We start from the raw sequence: 25346 nt of genomic DNA, 5'->3' as shown, positions 1-25346 counted from the left end.
ATAATAAATCACAATATCATGAAAAAAAATAAAATAAAATTATAGGCATGTATCTCAGGATGCAGATAAAAAAGGACGTCAAGATGAATGAGCAGAAAAAAAATGGGTAACAAGGGAAAATTTTTACTACCGAGGGGCACGCTACCTACAGATTTAAAATTGGAATTAAAGGCATTGGGAAACCTAGGGAGGGTGTTGCTTCAATGGAACACTTAGATCTGGTGATGGGTTAAGGAGTTCACTTGAGAATGAAATTTCATTCCACACCAGTGCACACTGTACACATAACGTAGGGACTCAGCTAAAAGGAGGGATAAGTTTTGAAATAACTAAAATACTGCTCCACCTAGTGGAAACTTCAGTTTTCCCTTATGCTCTCAGCAGTTTTAATTTGATAGTGGGTTAGCCATTCATTATTAGGGATGCTTTGCTGAGAAGAAATAACACTAAAATCAATACCTCATAACAAGATGAGAGTTGAACCCTGTTATCAGAGTTGAAAATACCACTTAAAGTCTGATGGTAAGAATCTAGAATCAAAAACCTAATTAAGAATAAAATATATGTACTTCTATAATTCTTTAGGAAAATCTTTAGAGAGATATTTTTTTAACATACAGACATTTATATCGCCATCTATGTGCAGCAACTCCGGAATAGTGATGCAAGTTTCCTACAAATGCCTCCGTGTCTTGGAGGCAAAAACAAATTCTGAAATATGTAAAACACGTTTGTACCCACCCCCACCTTTTGTTGGAATGGATAAATTCCTTAGCTTAAGTTTTATATCTCTGCCAATAGCAAAGTAAATGCTTAATATGTGATTATGTATTATACAGAATCACGTGACAAAAATATAAAATATGATTTTGCATAGAACTCATTTAAACAATGCAAATAAACTACTAGCATTCTTGCTTCTCTTCCCAGTGGGATTCCATTCATGCCAATGGGTTGGCATTGGATAGAAATGTGGGTTACATTAAGACTGCAGTTGGGATGCAAACACAGCTTGGGGAATGTAATCAATAATGTAAAGATTTTGTAGGGTATCCGATGGACACTTGTCTTATTCTACACCACTTCAGGGATGGTGTAGAAGCCTGACCACAGCACTGTACACCTGAAGCTGAAACTGAATAATGTACAATTTAATATATATATATAGTCACAGGATGTGGAGTACAGCATAGGGAATAGAGTCAGTGGAACTGTAACAGCTATATACCATGTCAGAGGGGTAGTAGATTGGGGGGGGGGGGTTATCACTTTGTGAGGGATGTAAATGTCTAACTATTACATTGTTTTATACATCTGAAACTAATAATAAAAAAAAGAAACAAATAAATGCGGGTTACGTTGTGCTTTACTCAAAAATAATTATGTTTATAGTACTCCTAAGCCCACCCAGAAATCTTGTATATTTTTGTTATTTCCTACCAAGGTTTTAACACTGATGCCAAGTGTTCAAATCAAATACAGATGTTACCAAAGAATAGGGCACTATGTGAGGTTAGTGGAAGAGGGATGTTTTATTGTCAGGATGATGCAGGACAGGAACTTGACTAGAGAAATCTACCTAGCACGCTGTTTCCTTCCTGCCCTTCAGATATACAATACAGTAACCAGTATATCAAAGTAAAGCAAGTGTGATTTACTTTTTGAATCCATTTGTTAGACTTATAATTGTTCTGATCTCAGAAAGTGAACCATGCCATGATTCAAAAATCTGTCCTCCACATAAACCTATGAGCACACGTTAAAAAAATGATTTATTTTACATCTTTGCATTTCTTAAGGCATGAACAATGGCGTACAGATGGAACAGGTTCTGAGAAGCAAGTCTTTACTGACAAGGCCAGCACGAGTACACCACATCAAACAGACACACTTGAAGTCTGAGCAGACCAACTGCTGTGGCCCAGAAGCTCCTACGAGGAAGGGACGGTGCTTCCAGAAAAAGGACCAAACACGTGATTTATGTCACGTTGCTTTAAACTCTCTGGATCAGCTTTAAGCACCAGTTACACTTTGTTTTTCTTTACAAACTCATCAGACTTTGGATTTTATATTCTGCTCCTTTAATTCTGCTTTTTGAGGAGGGTGTGGATTTTTTTTTTTTTTTTTTTTTTAAGGAATATGGTTGCAGCAAAACAGAAAGGATCCAAAAGTGGTTAGGGGCCTTGTCTAATGCACTTCTGAAAGTCCATTATAAAGATGAATAGAAAAGCAAATGGTCGGTGTTCAGTCGACCCAGAAACCACGCAGAGCTCTAAGAAACATAATTGTGCATAGTTATTTATTCATCCAGAGCGTGATATGCTGGCTAGCTCTACATTCCCAGGTTACCAGAGAACAGGGCTGTCTACTTTGCTAAACCCAGGGTCCTTGCGCAGCTCCCAGTAGGTGTCGTTAGAAACCCAGACTTCTCTTTGATTGGCATCAATCACTTTTCTGTGAAAATATAAAAATCAACATTAGGTACAAATCACATCAAGGTGACCTGATCATTGAACTCTCTCTTGTAGATAAGACAAGTACAAATAAGCAGTACTTTGTAAGCCAGTTAGTGTCCTATCTGCTTATCGGCAACTAGTTGTGACCAGAAATGAACTCGTTTTTGTTGTTCAACATTTGAAATGGCAGTGGGTAGGGTCACGGGGAGAGGGGCTGAGGGCAGGAATAAATCATCTTCAGGCGGGGCTAGAAAGTGAAGGGCCCCAAACAAAGCGTGTACAAACACTGTAACTAAAAGCGTCAGGCCTCAGACCCGCAAGAAGAGACCCTGCTTTACTCGTGGGGAAAATATGTAAGTTCAGGAGCTCCAGGAGCCTCTGCAGGACCCACGTCCACAGAGTGCACTTTCGACATCTGAAGGGCAAGACTGCATTCCTCCCCAGGGCAAGATACCAGGTTATTTTTAGCTGAGCTGTCCTGGCTCTGGAAGGCAACAGATGCATCTGAAAACTGAAGTTTAAGTGTGTGATGTACACATAATCTTGCAAATAATCCTGTAATAATCACCCATGATCACACCACAGAAAGACCAAATCCAAATGGACACCAGCTCTGTGTGCCCGGAATAAAATTAAATACTAATGAAGCCAGGAAGACGTTGTAGGAAGTGGGGTCCCATCTTGTCTCTGAGTGAGGGCGTGGGAACAAGTTCCCACCATTCCAAAGGGCGAAACTGAAGGACAAAGAGTGTTCTGGGCAAGACCCTCACTCCTTTCTGCTGCCCACGAAGAGAAAAGAGCTGTCAAGGAAAATTCATTTTCATGGTTACAAATTTTTCACGAGCACAACATCTGATTCAACATTTTCATGGCCAAGACCAGTTACCAAAATCAGTTTACTATTTTCACCTTTACATCCCCTGGACACTAAATTTTCCCCCATTTCCTTTTCACGTGGAGTTTCTCATTGCCTGTGACAACCAGGGAACGAACTGACTTACTTAAAAAATTTTGGTATGTGTTCAAGGTTGTTTTCTTCCATGTATCGTCTTCGAGATCTCTGGAGTTCTTCTACTCTCTGTTTCTCTGTGGCTGCAGCTTCTACATTTCCTTCTTCCAAGAATCTAAGTAGAAAGCCATTAATCTTTTAGTACATCCTCCTTACTGATAAAAAAAAACTCATTTGCATAAAATTACGTTCTGGTTGCTGTGAACACAACAGTGAACAGTAACACTCTAACTGATGTCCTCTCCCCGCTGCTCCAAGCCACACTGTCTCTGCCTGTCACAAATTAACATACTTTCTGCGCATGTGAACTGAATGACTGCATACAGCAGTACATTGGTAGGAGTGAAAGTGAGTGAGTGGTTTGGCCTTGAAGACCTTTCTGTGCTGTCTGGGATTCTACAACTTGCGAGTTTCAGGATGACTGAAGAGCATGAAGTCCCCAGTTGGGTCTTTTTCCATATTATCAAAAAGCCCTTGCTAAAGGCCACAGAATGGAGGACGGTAACTGGCTGTTCTCCATCTATTAATACTTTTAGAACTGAGAGGGAAAGAGTTCTCTTGTTCTATTGGAGAGAGTAAACAGATGAAAAAGAAAAGGTAACCAGTTGGGGAAAATTATAAAAGGCCATAGAAAAGAAATGAATAGTAAATGATATTCAGAAAGAGAATATTGAAATAGAATTGAGAAAGAAAAAGCAGACCCAATGGTGATTTACAAATATTAAAATTTCAAAATGAGAGCAACAATGTGATACACACTGTGCAGGAAGTTTGTTGATAAGTTTGAATGTTAAACAGTGAGAATGCATGTCTGGGGGAGGGATATCAGAATTGAGCAGGAGAACATTCTATAAAGGGAACATTTTGGCAGAAGACAGAGAAAGCTACAAATACACTGGAAACAGAAACTGATCTTGGATGGAATTTGTATTGCATATAAAGTTTTTGGAAAAAGCGAAATTAATTCTGTAGGAATGGGTAACACGAGTACAGAATTACAAAGGAATAAAAATAAGAATCACAAGGAACTAAAGGCACTGCATGAGTGCATCTTACACCCTCTGGGATCCAAACCATGTGGGGGAAACTCCAGACTTTGACTCAAAGCATGTCTAGGTGCCCCTGTAATTTATTCTCTTATTCTTCAGTTTAAAACATACTCCATGATACAGAATAATAGAAGTAAAAAAGTATAAACACTGGGTGACGAATGATTCCATCTTTAATGGAGAGAGAATTCATGAATTTGCAGACCTTTGGCAAATTTAGGGGTGAGGGGAGAAACTTTTTGCTATAAAACATCTGAGTTAATTTCTGTGGAGAAGTGTTTATTGAACTAATCTTCTGTTATGATCATCCCACAGTGGTGAAAAAAAGTCTTGACGATGTGTGTAGTGACATGCGATGATGTAGAGACCATTTTAAATACCACTGTCATGCTCACCTCTGATCTGGCCGGAATCGGGCGTCTGTTGGTGGGAGAAGATCTTTTAGTACAGGATCTAACTCATTGAGCTCAATAGCAAATCTCGTGAAGCCATAGTAGAGCTCATAATTCGTTGGCATGGAACCTGGAATGAGGCCAATGAACCATTGTGAGAGGCAAAAAGGTTTAAGGAACTTGTAGGAGGTGACTTAACTCAGGAGTTTAACTAATATCCAGACTATTAGCAAATTTGTCGTCATAAACATAAGATGATAATTTTTTTCAAGTGAACTAAATTGGTTACATTTTGTTCGATGGGAAACTTTATATTGATTATCAAAACTGATAGATTCATATATTTAATAAAATCCAGCCTTTAAAGTAAAACTTTGCACATATAGCAGTCTTCACTGGCTAAACTATGCCATCATTTTTCTCCCAAATACTCAGTTGGGTAACTAAATGCTAGGGTGATTAGCTATTAATATTAAAATTTCACCAGAAACACAATTTAATTCTTCTTAAAAAAGAAAAAGATGCAGATCTAAATTAATACTTATTGGCACTTTTAAACTAAAGTCAAAGGCAGAGTCTATGTATGCTTTGCTCATTGATGTATTCCTAGCTGCTAGAGCAACTGTATAGTCAGTAACCAATAAACAACTGCTGAATGAATGAACTAACCATTCTATTAGCAGGAAATTTAAATATGCACTGAGGTCTCTTAAGAAACCAATAACTAACATTAAAGTTATGGCTTAATTGACAAAAGTACAATGAAAATAAATGTCATGTCATTCCATTTATACTTGATATTCAATTATATGCTAGTGTATTACCAAAACTCTCTTGATGAGTTTTATTAAATGTAAACATGTTGCAGCTTTTTGCTGCTCATTGAATTTGTGGATTACAGATGTTTGCAGGCTTTCCTTTATTTTATTAAAACAGAATAAGTACCAGGAATAAGGATTTGAGTTTTTCAATTATCTAAACTCTTTAAAAATTTACCTACCTAGCTTTCAAAATGCAAGCATTACATTTGGTGATTTTACATGAAGCCCAATCTCTGACCACTTGTCAAATTTTATAAATCCTTATCATCAAATATTGGGAATTACATAATTTATATGTTAAGTATAACTACAGTTGCCTTAGCATGTAGATTTTTCATCTCATTATTGAAGAAAACATAAGATGAACTGCAGGGGATGATGTGACATTCCCTTCCTTCTGTCACTTATGGTCTCACCTGGTCTCCAGACGCACTTTGCCGAAGGGGCCACTCCGCAGTAGAGCCCCTCATGCCACTTCCCAAACAGCCGGTGCACCACCTTCCCCTCCTGATCCATCACAACCCCTTGGACTTCATTCACATTAGAATTCCAATAATTCACCTAGAAAAAGCAAACCCCAATTAAAACAGCCAATCTCTTTAATAACACCAATCTCTATAATTTCCATATGGAAAATTTTCTTAACCTCGAGATTCTTCCTTCACACCATTTCCAGAAATGGATCTCAAAATGTTTCCTATGGAAGGGTGGCTTTTTAGGTGTTAGCTGGCTTCACTTTTAAGCAGGGGATGAGTTCTACTCCATGCCTTAGCATGGTAGTATGATGCAGAAAAGGCTGTTTCTATCGCAATTGAATATTTATAGGTTAGTAATTTCTTCCTTAGGCCCTCCTGTCTTGAACTTCTCTCTTGCTCATGGATTTCAATGATTTTCAATTGGCAGTGCTATAGAAATAGCTTGTAAAAAATTTTTCATAGGATCTGTAAATGACTAAATTGTATCATGAGGACCCTACTCCCTGTTCTGGTCCTCTTCCAGCCATGCTCCTCCCCAAGGGGTAAGAAGTCTGTGGGAATTCACCCACCTGGATCCCATAGCCCCTGTTCTAGATCAGGCCTCAAGTATGTGGGACCCTAGAATTCCTGGTCCACATGGCTCTAAGCTTGCTGCATAGCATGCACAGGCCTCTTCTTTGGATTCATCCACCCAAGGGCAGACCACCCACCAATGTGTGAACGTTTAGGCCTGAGGAGTGGCCAAGGGCGGCAGTTTGAGGCGGTGGGGACAGAGCTTGGATGTGTGGGCTGGATTGCCTACATATGTGTGTGAGGCTGCTTGCAGAGCAGTACAGAGCTGGAGGTGGGAAGAAAGTGGGGAAGGCTGTGGGTCAGGACTGGCTCTCCTCTACGGCCAGGTTTCCAGCTCAAGTCCAGCAGTATCTGACCTAGCCTTGCAGGCTTTGTTATGAAAGGCATATCTGTCAAGGTGAAAACATAGAATACATTTTATTCGACAGTTTGTAGGCTTACTTTACATATTTCCAATATTTACACATACGGTATAGGGACTTCCACTTGTACCCTTGCCCTGAGCTCTGCATATATTAGGGGCAGGCCTAACTCAAAGGTTCTCACAGCCTACAAAATTAAATGTACACATTTATCGTCACCACCCAGTCAGAGTAAATAAGGATCCTAGTTCTTCAGTTCTGAGTCACCTACTGAGTTTATAAGAAAAAAGGTAAAAAAGAAAACCAACTCCAGCGAAAACAAAGCTGTTCAATTAAAACAAACATAATCTTCCAATATGGCATTAAAGGATCTAACTAAGAGAACATTTTGAGTTTTAAGAGTCTCCAATATACTACCAGTTTCTGCCACATTAGAATGAGATCAGGAGTAGACGAGGTAAAGAGGGTGGGTGGAGTTTCTGTACCATGGTGGATTCTGTAGCACTCCTAAATAAACATGGCAGTCATCCTGTGTGTTCTACTTCAGAGCAGAGAGACTGGGCAAAATGGTGCTCTGGAGGCACTTCTATCCCAGACACCTTTTCTTGTTAATAAAGGTAATGCTTTTTATTGAACTTAATTGGATTATAATGATGGCAGATTTGGATAAGCTTATAGTGACTGGCGCTATCATCTATAATCATTCTTAGAAAAAGACAACTGCATTTTAATTAGTTCCCTAAAATAGATTACTTGAACATGTTATAATCAAGCAGGGAAGAAATAGGAATAGAATAGAAACCAGAAGACAGGCTGTAGGCCAGAAGTGTTTTCTGGGAATTTTACTTAATGACTGGTTGCTTAAAAAGAAAATTCTTTAAAAGGTTTTTTTTTTTTTTTCTGTTGTGAGATGGTGCCTTTTTTTGACCTCCACATGTTCAGAAGTCTGTATACCTTGAATAACACCACCAGTTGGTTGTGCTTTCTTATTTCAAATGTCCTTAGGGATCAATGATACAGGATAGATTCACTTGACGCTTTTTAAGGTAATTGTTTTATTTCTTCCTTAGGAAGCACATTATGCTATTTTTTCTTTACTGTTGTAAGATACTATTTACCTTGACAAATGTGAGTTTGCAAATGCAAACACTGCTTTTGGTATTTCTAATGGTTACTTCTCCATAATGCTCTATCCATCTCCTCCCACTGAGAATGTTGTGTATGCATGTGGTGACTTTATTCCACACATAGCAATCTCCATACCTAGTGTAGAACACAACATTGATTAAAAACAATGAAGATCACATACATATATATACATTATTATTTCTACTAATGAGAATATTCTTTGGCCAAAGCTTCCTTTTCTCTCATTTCTCCCAAACTTTCTTTGTTGAAAGTTTCTATATGGTCAAGGACATTTATGACATGATTCATTCATTCAAGGAACAAGTCAGAGCTTTTTTATGGGCTAGGTGCCAAAGTTACCAAGTTAAATAGGACCTGTTTCTTGCTCTCCTGGAGCCAACAGTACAGTAGGGTAGATGGACAAAGTCAACAAATACTTATAATAAGATAATAAGGAAGCATCATGAGAACACAGACGGAGGAGTCCTTAGTCTTTACATCTGCTGGAATGTGGGGTGAGTATCAAGGAAGACTTGCTAGAGGAGGCTGGGGAAAAGTACCAGAGGCCAGAGGAGCACAATACATCGGGGGACCTGTGAGTGGTGTGCTACAGGTGAGTGGGTGTGGCAGGAGGCAAGGTGGAAAGGGGTGATGGGCAGAGCAGGGAAGGCCTTTAAGACACACCGATGAGTCTAGATTTACCCTGCATGCAATGGGCCATCCTGGATGGTTTCGAGAGAAGAGAGAGGCAGATAGGCTATGCATTTAAGAAAGATTACTCTCAGGATATTGTTTCAAACTTTGCCTTAAGATCAAAAATATGCATAATTCTTTGGGAAAAGACTGACAAGCATAACCAAGAGGGCACATATCTAATGCAAATAAATTCTAGGGAGTAAAGTTATAGAATTTCTGCCAATGAGTGAAATAGCATAGCTTCCAATCACATTGGCATGTTACGTATATTTTCAAATAAAATGTTACTTCAAAATAAAACACTTCTAAGTTTCTAAAAAAATTACGCATTGGCATGATGCAGGTATAATATACATCTGGGAAAACTCTTTATTCCTCATGAGTTTGCAAATATGGAAAGTTTACTTTGTAGTAAATATCCAATCCATCAGCAAATTCTGTCATTGAAATAGACAAAAACCAAACGAAACCAATCAAATGAAGACAGAAACAAAACCTACCAAGCCTTCGGCCTCAATGAAAACTTTAATTAATTTTAAAAGATTTATCAGCTATATCCTTTAGAAAACAACCATAAAAGGGTATTCCATCACTCTTACTTAATAAAATAACTTAGAAATTAAAAATAGCCCCAGGATTTAAGATGAACTCCAAAGTGGAATTATAACTTATATAGAAAAGAAATGGCTGAAAAAGAGAATCTTTCATATAAAATGCAAACTAATACAGTGACTGAGACAGGTAGCCACTTGGTGTTGATTGATGAATGAAGGATGTGAAGAAATAAATAGGAAGCTTTGATACATATGCTCAAGTTCTCATTTGCTTTTGTGGGAGAACATTCTCAAAACTTTGGTGAAGTTAACAGATGCTTTGGCCATATAGACAAATAGACCCTTGGTAACTTCTAGAGTTTCAAACACCCACTTCTGATTTAGAAAAGCAGATAATAGATGATGAGAGCAACCTACTTTGGAAGCATGACGTTCAGTGTTCCAACAGGCAGGATTTCCATTGACTTCCCCCAGAACTTATTTTTCCATCTGATGTCTAAATGACATAGGCAGAGGACAAGAAATAAATACTCCATAGCTAGTGATTTATTCTATAAAAACTAACTTTTGCATTATATTGTACATTTTACAAAGAATTTTTGTAATCACAAGTGATTCTATATTGTTGATTTAACATGACAAGGCCTGAGGATGGCCCAAGGTGAAAAGATTAATTCTGAACCTCCCCCAAATCTATCTATGTTTCTCCATAATACATACTCCATATTTGCAGTTAACTAACAAAACAGGGAAAAGCCTGGAATAATACCGTGTTTCCCCAAAAATAAGACCTAGCTAGACAATAAGCTCTAATGCGTCTTTTGGAGCAAAAATTAATATAAGACCCCGTCTTAATTTACTATAATATAAGACCCGGTCTTATATAATATAAGACCGGGTCTTATATCTTATATAGTATAGTATAGTATAGTATAGTATAGTTTAATATAATATAATATAATAAAATATAATATAATACTGGGTCTTAAATTAATGTTTGCTCCAAAAGACGCATTAGAGCTGATTGTCTGGCTAGGTCTTATTTTCGGGGAAACACGGTATGTGTGTGCATGTGTGCGTATTCACATACACATATACTCTACTATGCTTTAATTGTAGATAAATGTTGTTATAAATTTTAACTAAATAGTGGAAATTATTTATAGATGTATATATATATTGGGGGTGCCAAAAAATGCGCACATATGACTTGTATTCATCTTTTGTTATCGGTATATGTTATTACAATTTTAATATAGTGTTTTCCTTTCTTAAAATGTGTATAACTTTTTTTGGCATCTTCTGTATATATAAAATGAGGTGTATAGCAAAAATAATTGCAGTAGGACAATACCATTGGTTTACATACACATTTATTTGAAAAGTTATATGATTTTGGAGAACAGTGAAAAAATAAAATCTCTAAATACAGATAGGTAGGGTTTATGAGAAAGTGGTATTAACTTAATGAACATGTTCCTACTCTGGGTGAGGTGTGGCTCGGGGCCCACCACTTTATCTCACATGACAGTTTTATGTTCTACTTGTGGAAACTCAGGTTTACCTGTGCCTTTGTAATAACCACTTGGTCCTGCTCTGATGAGCGAAGGGAGCTTAGTGCTGTTTCCATAAAATTTCTGACTCTTTGTTTTGATGTAGAAATGATTTATTTTCTTATTTTGCAATGAAGTACAATTACAGAGCTCTATCATTCTGTGTCTTTCCCGGTTGAAGAAGTGCATATAAGAAGAATCATTCTGTGAGCAAATAAAGCACCCTTCCAAACTCGAAGGAACTATTTATACTTAAGGGTCAAATTTACATCCATATCTATATATGTAAATACATTGGGATGTTGAAACATTTTATTTTTGGTAAGTCTGTAACATTCTAACTGAAAAACGGGCATTGATGAAATAGAGACTTCAAAGCCCTGAGCTTCAATGAGTTAAAGAGGAGAAATCATTGCAATGTGTAGATATCTAAATAGACTATGACCACAGATGATGTGCCATAGAGCCTCCCTTCAGGATTAAGACGTCTTTGCACACCCTCAGGAAACAAGAAGGCAGCGGATATAATCTCTGTCTATTATAGCTACAGACAATGAGGCACAATAAGTTAAAGTGACAGCCTTGAACTGGCACAGTCAGCACGGAGCTCTGCTGTCCCAAGGGCTTTGCTTCCTAGATAAACACTCTCATGTCCTCGATAACTTGGTTATATATTCAAACCAGAAAATCTAATTTCTCAAGCTGAACTCTGCACCCATTATAAACATTCTCCCAAGTTCCAAAGGCAGAAATCTAAACTGAGAACAACGAACCACTGGAAACTAGAAATTGTTTCATAGGCTCATCAACTGGATTTTTAAGTTGTAATCAAAATACAAACCTTGCCAAAACACAAAATTCTTGGACTCACAGTGACAGGCAGAAATGGGTGGATGATGGCTAACCTGGTAATTAAAAACAAAACAGAATGCAATGACGTCAGTGTTAAAACTTCCGTAAACAATAATTTTCTTAATGACATATATAGGCTACCCCTACATAAAAACTACTCAACTTACCCATTTCTATTAGGGAATTATTCTCAGAATGTACCAGTAAGTTACTAAATTTTTAAATTTTACGACTTCATGCTTAAAAACAGAGAACTTATATACATTTATTTAGAGGGGGCAATTACGTAAGTAAACTAAATGAGTTTTTGTTAACTGGTAGCATAATCTACCCGAAACAGAGGTTTATCCAAAAGCTATTTTCATCATCAAATTGCCCTCCTCTGTACATAGACACCTTACTGAATCCAGTGGGACTTACCTGTTCTGAGAAAAAGCGGAATCCCTTGTCCTCTCTAATACATTCATAAGTCTCCCCAAGGACAGGGTTGAATGGCTTACTTCCTGCTCTGAAATAGGTGGAACAATATCCTGAAACTGCAAATGCAGCAATAAGAACCTGTTAAAACATTTAAGAAAAAAAAATAATATAGGAGAGACTACTTCCAGGTCTGTTTGCCCTTTATTCCTCTAGATGTTACACCCTCGTCAGTGGGTGCTGACTGGATGACATTTGCATTTTCTGTTATTTGTACAGATCCTTTATAAACTCATGGGGGGAAAAGATAAGTGAAAATGGGGTTAAACTCCTTGCAGGGGAACCAGCAGGCATCTGAGGCCAAGTATTTTTCATTAATCTATCCCCCCAATTTCCTGAGTATCAGAGTTCAACATTTCTGAAACCCAGTTTCTAGGTTATTCCATTTGCACAATTTTAGTACCACGTGCAGAAGGGTTGTGGCTGCTGGTACTTTTCAGAGGTCAGATCAGGGTTTCCACAGTCATGTGGCATACAGGCCCGGGCAAAGCACAAATAGGAGGTTACTTTCTCAGACCTAAGTTCCTGCACAAATGGGCTCTCTTGGCATTCGGGAAAAACTGATAAAGCAAGGCCAGGCATGCCTTCAACCTCTAAGGAGGGTGTTACCTTTACATCCTAACTTCAGAAACACTGAATCAAGCACAAGTTACAAAGTGTGGATCTTCCAGTAGAATTTACTCAAGTGGACCGACCCCTCTCTTACCTATGCAGTGAGAATGTTATGCAAAAAACAAATATGCCATCATAATGAATTCTGCCTTAGCCCGGGCGTAGGGTTGACAAACCCCGCAGAACACCGCTGTTATTTATTACCATGCGTTCGTAGGGATCATCAGTTTCCGAAGCCTTGTCCAGAAGCTCACTGTATTCCATTTCCTCGCAAAGATGCTGCAGAGTGTTGAGTGGCTCATTTAGCTCCACAGGCATAGAGACTTTTGACAGGTCTTTACCAATGTTGTTCCTCAAGATATTCCACAGGTTAATGTTACTGGTGTCAGGACAGGGGGCTGGCAGGCATGTTCGACGTCCATTTCGGAATGCCCCACCTGTAAGTTCCCCATTCAAGACTGAAAGAGGGAGAAAGACGAGAATCACAATGAAAGTTAATTTGCTCGGCTAATTTCCTAAAACCTAGGAGGGAAATAACCCTTTCAAATTATTCTGATTGTGATACATTTCTTAGCCTTCATTATACGCTCTCAAGAGTGAATGGAAATATTTCAAGATTGCTAATAAATGCATAAAACATTAGTGTACAGTTTTTCAAATGGTACACTAATATTTATACTAAAATATTATTCAAGAAAAAAACAAGTCAAATTAAAAAATATATCTATAAAGAAAGACTCAAACTTTTGGTTTAAGCAAGAAGTAAAATTTTTTCTCTTAACCATTTACCTAACATATTTTTCAACATTTGTCTGAACAGATTATACAAATACAAAAATCTATTGAACAATCAGCTGCAAAAGGAACAATTAGTGAGGGGAGAAAGTGATTGCTCATTGAAAAACCAGCGTTGCAATATGCTCTGCAGACAGAACAACCCAGAAGTTCAAAGGACACATACTTTGCCGAGAAACGTTGTCTGCAACACTGGTGTTGTCTTCAGATATATTATCACTCACATCACTGATGTAAGACTCGTCATCAGAAGCCTAAGGAAGGAAAGAATACAGAAAAGATCAGAATTTTTGTTAAGTCTTGAAGGGTCAGAAAAATCAAATCATTAAACACAAGATGTTGCCCAAATGAGAAGCAGAGGTCATAGTGGGAAATGTATCAGGCACATGTGCCATCAACACTTGAGGGTCTTCCATGAGCCAGAATATAGGATTGCTCGAAAGTGGCCCTTGTCTTTAAGTAGCTCCCTGTCTTAGTTGCAGTGGGAGGCTGGGGGAAGCCAGGACATAAACAGAAATATTTCAGTACAATGCAGTAAGAATGTACAAAAAAGGAGGCCCTATGACTCCCCCCTAGAGGAGTCAGGAGAGGCTGCCCAGAGGAAATAATATTTGCATTGGGTGTTGGAAAAGTTGTTAGAAGGGGGAGAAGCTGAGGAAGAAGGGAGGGTGTGCAAAGGCAAGAACCACAAGAGAAACATTTAATCCAGGAATGCTAAGAAGTTGAGTGGGTATGACAGAAGGTGGGAGAACAGGAAGATGGGCCAACTAAGAGGGCTTTTCATGTCAACATAAAGGGTTCACATATAATCTTATGAGTTATTAAATGTAAGGGAATGATAGCATCATATTTAGTTTCAGGAAGATACTTGGCTGCTTTCCCTAGGGAGGCCAGATAATAGGATAGTACATAGATCCGGGTAAGAAATACTGACATCTCAGATTAAGATGGCCACAATGAGGATGTGAAGGCAAAGCTGCTTTGAGAGCCACATCTCAATGATAATCATCAAAATTTGGCAGATTATTTGGGTGTGGGAGAGGAAGATTTAGGGATAAGAAGAAATCAAGAATGAAACCATTCTATGTGAGGAAAACATGGAACTAAAATGAAACCAAAATTTGCATGAGAATAAAATTAAGGGGCAACATATGTACTCAGGGGAGTTAGAAATGGAGCAGATAAGAAAACAGGAGTATGATAAAGCCATTCAGAGGAATGCGAGACACTAATGTCTCGACTATAGGCAAGAAAGCTGATGGTACTTAATTTACTTTCTTCAAAATGGAAATAGTGCTATATTTTTTCCTGCACATAAAAACAAAACATTCTTATTGCAAAAAAATTAGAAATTACATGAGGGTAAACAGATTATATGAAAATCATCCATCATTCTATCACCTACAGGAAACCACTTTTAATATTTGATGGATGTTACCCCCAATTTCAATGCCTGTACAAACATATTGATACATCTATCTTTAGATATTGAAAAAGGAAATCAGCCTTCATATTATGCTATAGTGCTCTAAATATATTTCCTTCTGATAAATGTAGCTCTTCATCTTTATTTGGATTGACAACATATTTCATTAGACAGTTGTAACAAGGAATTTAGCATTTAAATTGTGCCAACTTTTTATTATTATAGACAATACAATCTATATTTGTAAATCTGTCTGGCAATTTCATTAACTTTTATTCCTAGAAGTAAAATTTCCTGGTCAAATGGATCACTTTTAGACTTTGTCCCATGATGTCAAATTGCTCTCCTGAAAGACTGTATTCATTTGTTCTTACCAGTAAATGAGAGCATTCATCTCTCCACACCCACTTAAACACTATACTTATCAACCGTTTTAGTATCTATCTACCTAGCATACATAGTAAAAGGTCTCTTTTTAAAGCTTGAATTTCATCTTCTGTTAATTTTTCTTATATTTTACACATTTTCAGTTCATCATATAGGTTGCATATTTTCTTTGTTCGCAATATATTTTTTAACATTGTGCCATTTTTTTTTTGCCATGTAAAAGTTTTAAATTTGTATGTGATAAAAACAGTTATTTGCTGCCTTTAAGGTTTCTGGGTTTATTGCTGATATTTTTAAAATTAGATTTGAGAAAAGCTCATGTATTTAGGGAGAACAGAGCAATGAACAGAATAATTGCTTGCATAAATGGCAGTTTTGCTTCTGCACACTGAGCAAGTCTATAAAGATAGCAAATTGAGAATAAAGTCTTTTGCTGATTGTTATTTTCCCACTGCAACGGGTTGCCTGTTCACACCGACTGCAACAAAGCTCAAGGTTAGCCATCAGGCTCATGAAATCCACCTTCTTAAACTTGATAGGAAAAAAAAGTAAATCAAACTCTTTCATGTGATTTCTCTGAAAAAGCTAATCACACACGATTATCTTAGAGGAGACAAATGACTGCCCAAATCAAATTCATGTTGCATGCATATTTATTGTTTGAATATTTGTTCAAAAAAGACTCATATGTATCTTACAAAAAGCTATCAACAGTCTATTCCTCTTCACTGTCTAATCTCTCCCAAACTAATATATGATAGAAATGGTCCAATATCCACATCCATTTACAATGGTCCATGTAGAATGAAAAGGAATTCTTCAATGACGTGGGCCCTGAGTAAGATCTGTATCATAGGTGTATCATAGGCTAGCAGTCTGATCCATTCATGTTATCCTGTACTTACCACGATTCCCCGAAAAGAAGACCTAGCCAGACCATCAGCTCCAATGCGTCTCTTGGAGCAAAAATTAATATAAGACCTGGTATATTATAGTATATTAATTTTATTATATTACATAAGACCTGGTCTTATAGTAAAATAAGACTGGGTCTTATAAGACTGGGTCTTATATTAATTTTTACTCCAAAAGATACAGTAGAGCTGATAGTCTGGCTAGGTTTTATTTTCAGGGAAACAAGGTACATAAAGTTAAGGCTTTGCAGTATTATAATAAAACAATGAATATATCATATATTCATTTTCTCTCTCATGGTCAAGAAGTCCTGGGGCCAAATATTTCTCTCTAAAGGCTTAGGAATCCAAAATAATTCAGGAAATATTTTTTCTAAATGCAACCAGGGATATAGCATTGCAGAAACAACTTTAAAAGCAACGACAAGGGAGTAGATCATTTTAGAAGCAAGAAGAGCATTTTTTAAAGGGGTTGAGCATTCATTAAGTGAAATGCATTGGTTGACATCTCATACAGAAGATTTTTCGCTTAGTTATGGAAAATGTTACTGTAAGAGAGCTAATGGTCAGATGTTTTTTAGATTACTCATGTGTTACGGTGTTACAAGCACTCCTTCCTTCGGTTAGGAACTATTTATTGAGTACCTCTGAGCTCACCAGAACTGTTCTAATGCTGGGGACACAGTGGTGAAATCTCTTCCCCGTAGTGCGGGAGACACACAACAAACAAGTGAAATATATGAAACATATATTTTGTTAGACAGTGATAATAAGCATTAAGGGAAAAAAGTAAGGCAAGAAGAGCAATATAAAAGGTCAGTAGAGAGGAAGAAATGGTGGCTCCAAACGAGAGAAGGCAGCTGGGTAGGCTTCTCTGAAGGTGACTTTTGAATAAAGGACTGAAATGATTAAGGAATTTGAACATGTGGCTCTCTGGGAAAGTATTCCAGGCAGGGTGGAAAGTGCAGAGGCCCAATCTCCTTTGGCAGCTGTGGCGCAGAATATACAGCTTAAGCCTACCCTGTAGCTGCTGCTAGGATTCCCACCTGGAAGTAAACTAGCCAGGTTGGCTTGCCAAGTCTGTTGATATGAAGACTCGAGAGCCTTCTGATGGGATCTTATCACCATGGAACTTAGAAACAGCAGGTGATGTTGACTCAGTCTTAGCCCAAGAGAGTGAAGGAAAATACCCAGGTATTTGAAGTGAACACTTGTGTAAAAGAGTACTTAGATAAGAAAGAAGAGAAGCACGGGTAAGTTTGTGTTGTTTTCCTTAGTGTGTGCGTTGTGTGTACACATGTGTATGCCTATGAGTATGTGTATATGGAGTTTGTTGATTAATTTGCTTTTGGACGTGCTGTATTAGCGGGTCTGCAGAGCATCCAGGTAGCAATGTCTCACAGGCATTTGGTTATGTGGATACTGAGCCGACACTTACTCTCTCTTCTGACCTGCTCGCTCTTTGAGCTTTAGACTTGAATATCCAAATGCTGCCCAGATAACTCCACTGAGAAAACTGATAAACTCATGATGTCTCAAAGTGAACATGTCATCTCCATGCCCTTCTGCCCTCTACTCCCTTTCTACATTTATTAGCTAGTCTTCTATAAAAACACTCTGTCATCAACTATTTGGTTATCCTGAAATACGAATCATATGAGAAAGTCAAAATAAAATACTTGATTCTTTCCTTTTATTCATCAAATTTAAGAGTCATAAGTTCTGCTAAGTGCTTAGTATATGGAAACCAGTATAGCTTGTAGTATGTTTTTGGCCTTGCTACAATTTGGATATCTTAACATGATGTTAAAAAACAAAAAAAGGTCCATAGTCCTACCTTCTTTAATCCAAACTCACAGTCAGAAATAGTTGGGAAGGCCACATTGAGGAACCTTACCTCATTCTCTGACGAGCTGGCAGAGAGGAGTACTTCTTGGGCATCAAAGAACTCAGAGACAGACTCTGACATGGAGAGGCGGCTCTCATTGGCTACTTGCTGTGACAGGGGGAGACTGACATGGATTTGCTCACCGGCCTACAGAAGAGAGACGCGTATGGTATAATTGTTACTGGAGCAAAGAATAGCTATTTGTTCAAATTAGACCATGATGTACTAGCCAGATTTCTAGAGAAATTCACACCATATGTTAAAAGAGTTGTGGCCACAACCAGTTTTCACTTGTAACTCAGTAATGACCACTGCATAAATTTCCTTTCAATATGTTTAAAGAATCTAAAAGGCATAGTTGAAAGGTGCTGGTATCATGACTTGATTTTAAATCTGTGCTTAATTGATTTTAACTGGAATTGAACAAGTTGAGTCACTGTCAATACCAAGAATTCATTGTGGAGACAAGTTCATTCTCATATACTTAGGTGTGTCATTACTAACAATATTCTAACCAGTACACTAAAACTCAAGAAGCATTTGTAGAAACCATTACAGATATTCTAAGAAAACAATCTGCAAGACTAATTTTTGAGACTGAATATATAAAAGTCATTTTCCAATTTGATCAGGATTTTAGCCAATGAAACATATGACTAGACATTAAACCTTGTTTCAGACTGTATTTTTATTCAGCGAGTGATAAATGTTGTTCTCAAGGAAGCTATTTAAGTTTCAATAAGAAAAATATGTAAGAGAACTATTATATATAAATATATATGTATGTATATATATATACATATGTATATACATACACACATATATACATGTGTATATATACATACACACATATAATATATATATATATATATATGTATATACATACAGACACACACACATACATACATATATACATTCCAGTACAGATTTCAGGTTGGAAAAAAGAAGATTCAAACTGAGACTGTTAACTAATTTTTGAATGACAAAATGTTAGAAATACTTCTAAATTCTGGGCAATTGAGTGGACATAAGTGTCATCAGAGATCATGGTCCCAAGGAGGTGAATAGACATATAGTGTGCAACTTAAATAGAAGCTGCCTTGGAATGGTATTTCTAAGCAGTTAGATGCTAGAACCCTCACACCTGTAGATTTCTACTAAAACATGTTTGTTTTTTCTTTCTTTTTTTTTTTTAAACATATGTTTTTAGTGCGAACGTGACCTTAGTACTAGTTAAAACTCTCACGTTGTTACATGTTACACTGTATCTAAAGCTCGAATATTACTGTTGAAAAGTATAAATTCTCATGGCTATAAAATAGTAATTTTATAAAGGGTTATAAAAAGAACTGCACACTTAAGTTTAGCCCAAATACTAAGTGTTCCCCTATCTTCTTACCATTTCTTCAAAAATTCTTCTGAAAATGGAATAATAATAGCACCTACCTCAGACGGGCATTAGGAGTGTCAAATGAGATAACACACGCAAGGGGATTAATATAATGCCTAGCACATAATAAGCATTCACTTGACATGTTAGCTCTTAATTATTACCATAATCATCATCAGTAGTAGCTGTAGCAGCACCATTAATATTATCTTAGAAAGGTCAGGTGACTCCTTAGGACTTTTACAATAAACCTTAAGAAAACTTTTATTTAGCACCTTCTCAGCTAAAAACGTTTTTCTCAACATTTCGTGGCCCATTTCACGATAATAAATTTTTTAAATGAAGGCTGAGACAGACACAGAAAATTCATAAGTTGGAGTATATAGAAACTAAATATTCAGTGGTATCAGGTGAACACAGGAATAGATAAAAATATACGCTGATCAGCAAGAATAAATTACGTCAAGCTCATGTACATCCTTTACTCCAAAGAACACCGAACTGTCAGCAACACAAATATTTATGCAGGGAATCTACTAACAGTGAAAGAACTGTATAAAAACAAAGAATAATATGAATTAGATTTAGATGCTATAAAATAAGTACTCTATATCTATTAAAAATGAGTCTTACCTCATCAGGGCTAGGAATAATATTTACGCTGACAACCTGATCACAAATAATAGATTCTGAATGTATTCTGCTCAACCGACTCCTTAGATCAGCATTCTGGTTGAGTGCCTTAAAATAACAAAAACCACACACGTAATTTCAAATTAATAAGCAAGCATTAAACAGAACAAGCACATGGGTTCTCACAAATAAGAACATCAAAGAGTACAACATTCTTATTTGTAACTTTTGAGGTCATCATAGACCAGATCCTACTATTCAGAAGGAAATAAATGACTCAGAAGTACAGTATTCATTTTTTGTAATATAAGGCTGTATACTACTTAGTAGGTTAGTGGGTTGAAAGAGTTCTTTGATTTCATAAAAATGATTTATGGAATTTTCCCTCACTTCGTGTCAGGCCCATTACATCCAAGCCCTGTCTGCCATCACATATATATTACATTTTTACATCCTGGGATAAAAATTCTTAATTTTTTCAATTTATTGTTCTAGTTTATAAAGTTGGGGAATCATTTCAAAGCCAGACAGTTATCTTCAAAACGATGTGGAAATGGAATGAACACAAACTGGCTTTATATTTTATAGAACCATATTTTAGTTGGGTGAAAGACAACAGCTGTATTTTTCATTTTCCAGGAGCACATAATTAATACATATGACAGTGCAGCAGAACTAATTCAAGCGCAGACCAAAAGATGTCTTCACTGAAGAGTGTAGACATCGACAAGCATAATACAGAACATAACACAGAAAGGAAACTACCTTCAAGTTATCTGCATCACATTACTTTCAGCATCAGTAAAACACCACGTGCTAAAACACAGTTTAGTTTGCATGGCAAGAGAACAGCTTTACATAAGCATGGCGCCCTACAGGGGCCCTGAGGACAAAGGTACATGCCATCACACTGATGCATGGGAACATGTCCCACATACGTACGACAGATGTAGCTAACTGGAGCTATGGCAAGTCTCAAGTAAAAGACCTTTGTGAGGACAGAACCTGGTGAAAAGCTGGGCAGCTCCTTTCCTTCCCATTAAAATCACCAGTTAGAAGATGGAAGTGAATGTTTTAGAGAGCAGAAGATAAAAGTCAGAACTTACTGAAGATAAATGTCATGACATCTGCCCCAGGGAAGCAGTATTCTGCTTTTCTTCATAGGGAGTCAATGAGTATAGTAAACCACTACATATACAAGTGTCGTATCATAATTATAACTCTGTACCTATTAAAACACTCAGGATCAATTACAAAGTGGCTAAATGTCACATGAGCATAGCGCAGTGTATAGTCCTTGGGCACGGAGCGTACAACAGCCTCTCCTCTCTCCCTTCAACCTAACTTATGCTGTTTGAGGAGAAAAAACGTTCACTTGCAGCTTTTGACTTTTGTTTAAAGTCTTTAGAACCAGCTTGTAAAATATGTGAAAAATGTAACACACTTGGTCTGGTGGGCTGTCAAGCATTGATGGACTAAGGGTAGATACAGACCTTACAATCATTACATTTGTGGACAGGAGGAAATATGTGTCCAGTTTTAGTAAATAAACTATTTGTTTCAGAGGAAGAATCCTAATATATTTACATCTTGCAAAACTGCTCAGAATCACTTTTTTTGAAGCAAAATCTCAAACATTTGGAATTTGAAAAAAAAATACTGCATTACTCTTATCCTTTGTGACTACTCCAAGTCTGCTTATTCGTTCTTTCATTATTTGTCTGTCCACAAGTATATACTAAAAGTTGTCTTAGTTCTTAGATTAATTGGAACCAGATGCATTTTTTCTGTCTCAGAAGTAGGAGGCCTCATGGTAGTTGTTGGATGGTTTTAATTGCAGAATTACAACCTTGACCTCAGGGTTTCATACAAACCTCAACTAATGGTGACTGTACCCACTGTTGCCACAGTGGAAGAGTTAATGGAACAATCTCACAAAAATTCAGGGGCAAGGACAAATAATGATTTTCCTCAGGGTGGGATTTAAACACAGGTTTGACATTTATAAAGAAAGTTGTAGAATTGTTTGTTCTGGATATTTTAAAAAGTTAAATTCTCATTTAAGCCCACATCTTGTCCAATATTCATTGAATGTAATCCTGCTTACAGGTGTATGTGAAGGCACACAGGGAATGAGCTAAAATTTTAAAAGGAATATTTTATTAGTACTATATACACAGTGGTAGAGAAAAGTTGTTACACAGCACAAAAAACACTGGAAATAAATACTATTGCAATTCTGACCACGGCAATGGTAGAAAGTGTAAGCATACAGCCGAGCATGCAGAAGCTCTTTCTGTGCGTCTTCGCCAGGTGGCTCCTCCTTTTGCCTTGATCATACAGACAGTTTTTGAAGTTTGCTACAAGTGCCATGAGCTTCGTGATGTAGCACTCTCAGGTAACGCTCAGAGTCACATGTATTATTTCCCTCCCTGAAATGAAACTATTTTCTCTGTAATGACATCATGGAAGCCTTGGGAACATTGAGGAATATAGGTATTTATAGTGAAATGATGCCATTAGTGATAATTAGCATATAAGAGCCCAGATAATGGCAGAAACAACATATGGAATGCACCCAAGGAACATGAATAGTGATGAAGCAAGGAAAAAGGAGGCAGATTACCAGCCAGTTGGGCCAGCCAATGAGCAAGAAAAGCCATGGAGACTTGTGAGTAGTAACAGTGGTCTATTAGTGGCATCTAGGACCAAAGGCCTAACAGGAAGGCTCAGGAACTTGGCCTGGATTCTTCACCAGGTAGGTTCTATGTTTATTCTCACTAGTTGCTTACATTGGTGAGCTCAAACTGCACTAAAAACTCTCTACAAGGTATGCTAATTTCCCCAATGCCTCATGTCCCTCAGACACATTCAAGTCTAATATATCCAAGAAACACACAATTCCTTCTTAATCTATAAAAAAAAAAAAAAGTTACCATCTTGAAGATCTGAGCCAGAATCAATTGCCCAAATGCCCATTTCCTTGGCTATGAACTAATTCATCCACCAAGGCAGACAATGGATGAGAATGAGAATTTGCCTTAGACTGAATAAGACTCTGGCACATACATTTTACTGAATGGAACTGTGGGTTCTGACAGCTGGAAAGGATATGAAACATATGGCAAGACAGAATCATCAGATACTCAAACCTTTTGGGTAAAAGCAAAACTGGTTCAAACGGAGTGAGAGAATGAGTATGGAAACTGTCAAAGCTAGAGTTGCCAAGAACCAAATCTTGGGTGTTTCTTAAAAATCACCTTGTTTTTCAATTTTGTAATAAATATATACTGATACAGTATATTGGGAAAATGCCAAAAGTAGGAAAATAATTTTAAAAAGTCACACCTTACTACCCAATCAACCAACTGTTCATAGCTTGGTATATTTCTTTTCCTATGAGTTTTTCACATTATATAGTGAGTGCATACTTCACATTCTGTGTCTGGCACTTATTCTTTGCACATAAACATTTATTTTATGGTGAAAACTCTTCACAAATATGATTTTAATAGTTGCATAATAATAGATATTTCCTGTTATCGGGCACTTAGGCTGTTATTGATTTTTACTAGAATAAATAAAGCTGCCTTAAATGTTTAAGTGATAATGGTTTTCTACATTCAGTATTACTTCCTTAGACTATACATATCAGCCATGGACCAAAGGGTCAAAGGATAAAATCTTTTTAAGGCTTTAATAAATATCGCCATATTATGCCCCAAATGATATAAATTTGAATTTACTGGATAGCTAAAAAAAAAATGTAAAGGATTCTACAAATACTATCTGTACTGAACAAATGTGGCCAAGTCTCAGGGAAATGGGGAATGCAGGAACAAACAAATATATATGGGACTTTTATCCCAACACTGAATATTTATGTTGGATATGTAAATTGCTGTAGATAGGAAGGATGGTAAACACTACGTTTGGGATTCTAATTATGCTACTCTGTGCCCTAAGCCAATTTTTTTTTGCATACATTCCCTTACACATCCCATTTCATTAATTCTAAGATGCACATTTCCCCATTTAACACCTCTGAAGCACTGAGTCACTTTACTTGACAGCAGTTTTTTCTTTCTTTCTTAGTAATGAACAAAATGATGAGACATCTAATAATTGATGGTATATTGATTCATGAAATACAGTAATTCTGGATGGAGTACCAGGATCATATTCTGCTTACATTTGTATGGACCCGACACCGACTGCATTTAGCACAAGCTGTGCACAAATCCTGGGGCCAGAAATCAATCACAATAGTAACAGTGACAAAGCATAATGTATTGAAGACAGACTCAAGTTAAGTTTACTCTTTTATTGTTATAGTAATGGGTTGCTGAGGTTACCTCAGTCTTTTCAATACCATTTGATTTTGGTGTTCAGGGAACTACATTCAATGGGACATGAAATTATAGCTGTTGTGAAATAAAGTCATTTATAACGGGATAGATGTCACATAAAATGTCCTGTCCTCCAGGTTCAAATCCAACAACTGTGCTGCCTCCCAGTAGGTGTGAAAGCTACTTTTAAAGTTTCATGGAGGTAAAATATCAGAATTATGTGTGTCTTTGTGTACATAAAGATCAGGGAAGAAATATCAGTTTAGAAAAGGAATTCATTATACTGTTCAGGAATTCATTATTAAATACCCAAGGCAGATAACAATTTATGCTCAGCATGTAGTGAAGAATGTCAATTTCATGTATTTTATATGCTATATGCTTTCTAAAAGGATGCTGGAATTTTCCAAGTTTGGTACACTTAAAATCTTTATTAAGATGGAGCATTTTAATCATTAAGACATATATGAAATAGGACTTACATTTTTTTTTAGGACTTACATTTTAAAATATGCTTTAGAAATGTTAGATTAATTTAAGAAGTTATTTAAACA

At 36.9% G+C, this 25346-nt stretch overlaps 1 protein-coding gene across 30 annotated transcripts in view; it reads right to left on the bottom strand.

Moving 5' to 3' along the window:
- Positions 1 to 2282: 2282 nt before the first annotated feature.
- OSBPL6 (oxysterol binding protein like 6) overlaps positions 2283 to 25346 on the bottom strand; it is a 184098-nt gene continuing 161034 nt past the window's right edge. For 29 of the 30 annotated variants that reach the window (XM_081052485.1, XM_081052487.1, XM_081052464.1 and 26 more), the window contains 12 exons: positions 20444 to 20551; positions 18430 to 18567; positions 13972 to 14059; positions 13215 to 13468; positions 12342 to 12479; positions 11911 to 11974; positions 9934 to 10012; positions 8257 to 8401; positions 6144 to 6288; positions 4910 to 5036; positions 3458 to 3580; positions 2283 to 2454 (listed from right to left, as the gene is read on the bottom strand). In XM_081052485.1, the coding sequence (XP_080908611.1) occupies positions 2346 to 2454; positions 3458 to 3580; positions 4910 to 5036; positions 6144 to 6288; positions 8257 to 8401; positions 9934 to 10012; positions 11911 to 11974; positions 12342 to 12479; positions 13215 to 13468; positions 13972 to 14059; positions 18430 to 18567; positions 20444 to 20551 (1518 nt within the window). In that variant the 3' untranslated portion in view covers positions 2283 to 2345. Of the gene's footprint in view, positions 2455 to 3457; positions 3581 to 4909; positions 5037 to 6143; positions 6289 to 8256; positions 8402 to 9933; positions 10013 to 11910; positions 11975 to 12341; positions 12480 to 13214; positions 13469 to 13971; positions 14060 to 18429; positions 18568 to 20443; positions 20552 to 25346 lie in introns of those variants that run through there. The other variant, XR_013993572.1, reaches the window with a different exon arrangement.

This window comes from Rhinolophus hipposideros (assembly GCF_964194185.1).
Source record: "Rhinolophus hipposideros genome assembly, chromosome: 6".
NCBI lineage: Eukaryota > Metazoa > Chordata > Mammalia > Chiroptera > Rhinolophidae > Rhinolophus > Rhinolophus hipposideros.
Note: the sequence above shows the minus strand (reverse complement) of the source record. Positions and strands in the feature narration are given on the sequence as shown.